Source organism: Cetorhinus maximus, unplaced genomic scaffold (genome assembly GCF_964194155.1).
Source record: "Cetorhinus maximus unplaced genomic scaffold, sCetMax3.hap1.1 HAP1_SCAFFOLD_350, whole genome shotgun sequence".
Lineage (NCBI taxonomy): Eukaryota > Metazoa > Chordata > Chondrichthyes > Lamniformes > Cetorhinidae > Cetorhinus > Cetorhinus maximus.
The window spans coordinates 297040-303006 of record NW_027596297.1 but is presented as its reverse complement, the minus strand read 5'-3'; the positions used below and the strand labels follow the sequence as shown (position 1 = coordinate 303006).

Below are 5967 nucleotides of genomic sequence, written 5' to 3'. Positions count from 1 at the left end.
CAGGTTCCTATTTTACTATAAAAGTAACCTGCTAGAAACACATGGGGTTCCTTCCCTCTTATTTTATTAGAGTACCAATTTGAGTGTGACATTCTGGGCAATATTTACAGACCTGTACAAACCCAGTCCAGGTTCTCAATGCTATTTAAACATACAAGCAAGTTACATTATTGAAACATGGTGAGAGATTGAAGTAAATCACACTGACAGTTTTATCGCGATTACAAGAAACAAACCAACTAGAGATTAATATAAACAGAAAATGATGGAAATACTCAGCAGGCCAGGCAGCATGATAACGGCACTTGCTCACTGCCTGAGCCCAAACTGAGGACAGCCGAGAATCTCAGCAGCAGCTGGTCTCCCGCCTCCCCTCCCCTCCCCTCCCCTCCGACCGAAAGGAAATGTCAGACTCACCGCTGAAAACCATGACAGCCGAAATATCAATCAAGTGAAGAAGGGAGAGAATTCGGGAGGTTTGGGGGTGGAAATCTTGACAGCTGCTCATGCAGGAATAACTCTAACTCCTGGGAATTTATACAAAGCGGGGAGCTTGTTATTTTGATTCGGTTCACTTCATAATTTTCCTTTTTATCTCTTCCCAACCTCTGGAGAAATTATTTCCTGGACCCCCTGGAAAAACACCCCGGACCCCAGTTTGCAAATCACTGATCTGATTCATCTCAAACACGCTGATGTCCCACCACCTTCCGCCTGTGGAGCAACATTACAGGCAGGAAGATCACCGGGTTCCTGCAGTTCACAGCTCATTCTACTCAGTAAGTTCCTGTCTACAATTGAGCTTCTATTTGTTTCTTCTCTCCCCCTCCTTCTTTCCCCCAGCCCTACAGAGGTCCTTGCTGATCTTGCAGTTCCCAGTTCCCATACAGGGTTTATATCCACAATGTTAACCTGGCTTAACCGACACCCATCAATTTACAGCTGGCAGGAGGCAGGGAGACGGTGTGAAATTATGGGATGGATCTGTTCGTGGCCTTTAATCCCGCAGATTTCTCAGCGGTGCCGAGTTTACCCCGTCATCATTTGATCCCGAAAAGAAAAATGGGAAGATTATTTCAGTGAAAGTGTGGGTGAAAGTGTGGAGATGGGACATGTTGTCCGCATTGTAAAATGACACCTGTACACCCTCATAGTCCAGGAAAACCCCGATCTCCTGGGGTTTAAAACTCGGGGTGAGCCGGGTCCATGAGGGGGAGGTGGCGGCAAAATAACCACTTCCAGGATTCAGCTCCACAATCCAGAACCCGGTCTCTGGTTTTGGTTCGATTCCTCCTTTCCTGTTCACAGACTGTCGGATCACTCCCACAATCCATTCAGTCTTCTCCCCCACCTCCACCTCCCAGTAATGTCTCCCTGATGTGAATCTCTTTGATCCCAGGACACAGGCCCAGGGGTCAAATCTCTCCGAGGTGTCAGGGAGCGGCTGCCGTTTGTCTCCGAGTCTCACACTGGTCCGGTCCTCAGACAAGATGAGCCAGGGATTCGTCGTGTTCAGATCCAGAGTCAGAGAGGCTGGAGCTGGGGAAAAGTTAAAATAACACAGTCAGTGATTTGGAGAGAGGGGATCAATCGCAATGGAGAGACAGGTGAGGTAGAGCATAACGAGGGAGAAAGATCAGGAATAGAGGGAGGAGGGTGATGGATAGGGGAGGAGGTGAAAGATGCAAAGGTAAATAGAGAGGGAAGTGAAGAGACGACAGCAAGCAGGAGTGCAGAGAGAGTGTGACAGAGGGTGCATTTGGTGGGCTTGGAGTGGCAGAGCGGGAGCAGGAGATGGAGAGGAAGAGTTAACAGAGAGAGCAAGAATGTAAAATAAAACTGGAGGAGAGAACAGTCAGGGAAGAGGGAAGAGAATGAGAGAGGACAGAGTGCAGGAAGGTGGGAGCGAGAGAATGGGAGGGAGTGGGCGGAGGAAGGAAGAATGGAATGAAGGGTGTGGGGAGAGTGAGAAAACGGGAGGGTGTGAGAGCGCGGGTGCAGTGAGAGAGACAGAGAGAGGATGCGTGTGGAGGAGAGCATGGGAGGGAGGGGAAAGTGGGATGAGGGGGGAGGAGAGTGGGATGGAAGGGTACAGAGTGTGGATGGCTCTTCTTCCTGTTCTCCCTTCCACAATGTCTCTCCCCGTGCATTCATGCTCTCTCCCCTCCCCCCTTGGTCTATCAAGGCTCCCGATGCCAAATGCTCTCCCTGCCCTTCCCATTTTCTCTCTCACCTTCCCCTCCCACGCAGTGGTCCAGCAAACCCTCCCCCGCCAGCTTCTTCACTCACCACCCTTTCCCGTGCTCTTTCTCTCCTCCACTGACTGCACTCTCTTTCCCCTTCCCTTGCTACTCTCTCACCCCTCCCCACACAACTCTCACTCTCTCCTCTACCTCTAGCAATCTCTCCTACCCCTCCATCTCCTACTCACTCTTCTGTACTCCTCATGCGCTCTCCACTCCTAGTGCTCACGCTTTCTGCCTCTCCCTCTACTCTTTCCACCCCTTCTGCAGTGTCTTACCCTCCCACTCTCCACATTATGCTCCAGCTCTTTATTTCATCTCCCCTTCTGCTTTCCTCCATTCCCCCGTTCTTTCCCTGCTCTCTTTCCTCTCCAGTCACTTACATTCTTCTCTCCCCAGCCACTCTCCATCTGACCCTTTCTCCTTCACTCATTCTTGCCCCTCCACGCTCACCCTCATGGCCACCCAGCCCCCTATTCTCCCTCTATCACCTCCCTCCTCTCCCCTTCCACACACATGCTCTGCACTTCCTCTCTTTCCCTACCCGCTATTCCCTCCTCTGCCCGCCCCTCCAGCTTGCAAATGCCCACATCACCTCTTTCCCTTCTCCATTCTGCTCCCCCCGCCTCTCCATTCCGCTCTCTCACATGCCCACATGCTCCTGCTTACCCTCTCTCCACCCCTCCTGCTCTTACTATCTCCTTACATCCCTGCTGTCTTCTCTCCCTTCCCCCTTCTGGTCTCTTTCTCTTCCCTCCCCTACTGCTCTCTTTCTGCCCCCTCCTCCCCGTTCCTCTCCCCATCACTTCCTACGCTCTTTCTATACCCTCACCCTCCTGCTCTCACTCCACCCCCTCCGGCTCTTTCTCTCTCTCCCTTCCGACTCCCACTCTCTTGCTCTGCACCTGCTTTTTCTCTCCTCCCATTCTGCTCTCTCTCCTCATTGCTCTCACACCCTGACCTTCCTCTCCAACACTCTGAAACATGCACAAACATGTGATGTTGACTGAGTGATAAACATTGGCCAAGGTACTGGGATAAGCAGCGCCCCCCCCCCCCGATGCCACCACCCCCCCCCCCCGCCACCCGCCCCAACATCCTCTCCCCACCACCACTCCTGTAAATTGATGCGCCTCCTAACTCCTCAACCAAGGAGTCTGTGGAGCTCCTGTCTCCCACCACCTTCCTCATGAACGACCGATCAAATTCGCATGCCAGAAACCCACAGATAACTGACCAGCAATATTGTACTGAAGTTCCTCAGAAAGGATTGGATCTCTGACTAAATTCTTAGGTCAAGCAGTTGTCACTAAAAAATCAACTTCTCTCAATCTAAACTGCTTTTCACAGCCCTGCACGACCACCCCCACCACATCCCTCACCACCCCCAGTCTCCCGCTTCTAAGTCTGACAACATCCCTACTTTGCATTGGACTTGGTAACTGTGGTAAACCTATGAATGTTCATCTTCTCTGTTCCGTTTAGAATCTCGAACACTCCAATAAGATCCTCACACTCCCTCCCTTATGCAGTGCAGAGTCAAAGTTTGTTATTTTATTATTATTTGTTGGAATGTGTGCGTCGATCTCAAGGCCAGCAACAATGTTGCCCATCCCTAATTGCCCTTGAACCAGGCCATTTCAGAGGGCAGGTAAGAGTCAACCACATTGCTGAGGTCAGGGGTAGGCCAGATTTCCAGAGTAGTAAACCAGATGGCCTTTTACAAAATGTTCTGATAGTTTCATGGTTACCTTTACGGAGGCTAAATTTCATATATGATTTTTTTATTAATTGAATTTAAATTCCACCAGCTGCTGTGGTGTGATTTGAACCGTGCACGAGAACATTAGCCTGGGTGTCTGGATTACTAGTCCAGTGTCATTTCCAATACATCACCTGCATGTCACTGACTCCTCTTCAGACAATCTTGATTAAGGTGTCTATTTTGATCCATCAAATTAGTTGCCTTTTAACATAGTCTCTCTAATGATATCACATACATAAAATATTTACCAAAACTCCAAAAGGAGCAAGACCAGTCTCTTCTACGGATTAGCTACAGCATACTGAAATTCTTGAACTATTCCTTTGGGTATGCTGATCCACTTAATTCTTTGACACACTGTACTGATGGCTTCAACCACTTCCCAGGGGTATGAAGAGGAAAACAAAATTTGAAAACAGAGGTCCTCTGGAGAATTCACAACTGGCAATGAGTATTTAGTCTGGGGCCTTGGGTCTCCTTTAATCCCTTCACAGCTGGATTGAAAATCAGGAAATTTATATAGGAGTTTTACCGGTGTTAATGGCGGTTTTCATTTCTCTCCACGCTGTGTACTCTAAAGGTCCATTGAACTTTCCGATAGACAGGGCGGCATCTGTTACTGAGAGTGTGTGACTCTTATCACTAATCCTGTAAATATTAAACAGTTAATGTTATAAATTCGCCTTTGTTGGAATATTTAAGAAATTATTTAACTGATCAAGCCATCCTAACACCCCTACCTTTCGGCATTTTTCATGATAGGGCCAATGTAGTACAGAGTGAAACGTTAATATTGTTTCTATAACAGAGCAAAACATAACTTAGAAATGCAAAGGTAGAGATGGAAACACCCATGTCAAGAAAATAAAAAACATGCCCTGAAGACAGGTTAGTTATCGGGATACCACAAATTACAGGGGAAGATAACATTTAGCTTACACACTTGATGTTTTATATTTAAAAATCATTAAGAACAAAAACAAAGGCTGAAAGTATTAGAAGCAGTGTGACGTTAAAAATAAGTCTGCAGCTTATTTTCCAGTTTATGCAATACGTGAGCCCAACAAACCTCCATAACACCTGCCCTTCTCTACTTCTGGCCCCTCCAACATCTCAGATGTTGAATGTTGCTGAATATAGAGACATTTTGCTGAAGCTTTTTGCCTTGCACTCATCCGGATAAATGGAAGAATGCCAAATTTCAAACGATCGCAACAATTTATACATTGGGAGGGAAGGTTGCTGATTGTTTGGCAAATCGACTCTGTTTGGCCGATGTGTTGCCATGGAGAAAGCACGGAGGAACTATAACCTCCCCAAGCTCCCAGCTATTTCAAAAAAGGCACAAGGCTTGAACGTATCTCTGATTTTAGTCACTCCCCCATTGTTGGCCAAGCTTTCAGCTGCTGGGGCCCTAATCTTTGGAATTTCCTCCCCCTACACCTCTCTACCTCTCCTTTAAAATGCTCTCTAAAATCTACATGCGTCATCTGTTTTAATGTGGCATCGCTTCAATGCTTTTTTTCTTTATATCACTTCTGTGAAGAACCTTGGAAGTTTCTAATATGTTGAAGGTGCTATATAAATACAAGTTATTGCTGCTGTTGTTACAGAGCAAGCTTGTATGATCGTACAAAAATAGTACCCGTTACCACTTTATGGTATGTCTTTCTCAGGTTAGTCAGGAGCTGCAGGTAAAAGGGTGACCGACTCCATTGAAACTTGGGGCTTGTGGATGAGGAGAAATGTCTTCACTCAAAGGGCTGTGAATCTTTGGAATACCCTACCCCAGAGAGCCATTGATGCTTCATCACTGATAATATTTAAGGGTGAGTGAGACTGATCTTTGTTCACCCAGGGAATCAAGGGATATGGGAAGTGCACGGAAAACTGCAGTTGAGACAGAAGATCAAACAGCATGTAGTGAATGGCTGAATGGGATTGAGGGGCCGAATGATC

At 47.4% G+C, this 5967-nt stretch overlaps 1 protein-coding gene across 1 annotated transcript; it reads right to left on the bottom strand.

Annotated features, from left to right (window-relative positions):
- Window positions 1-997: 997 nt before the first annotated feature.
- Window positions 998-4562, bottom strand: LOC144673350 (E3 ubiquitin-protein ligase TRIM39-like). The gene is made up of 2 exons (XM_078535244.1): window positions 4541-4562; window positions 998-1539 (listed from the first exon to the last, which is right to left on the bottom strand). The coding sequence occupies exons 1-2, from the start codon at window positions 4560-4562 to the stop codon at window positions 998-1000; spliced, it is 564 nt and encodes a 187-aa protein (XP_078391370.1).
- Window positions 4563-5967: the final 1405 nt, after the last annotated feature.

Excerpts from the sequence above, each read along its gene's own strand:
- LOC144673350 (XM_078535244.1), bottom strand. The coding sequence starts at position 4,562 with ATGAAAACCGCCATTAACACCG. Across the intron at positions 1,540-4,540 it reads GAAAACCGCCATTAACACCG|CTCCAGCCTCTCTGACTCTG; the intron begins GTAAAACTCCTA and ends ACTTTTCCCCAG.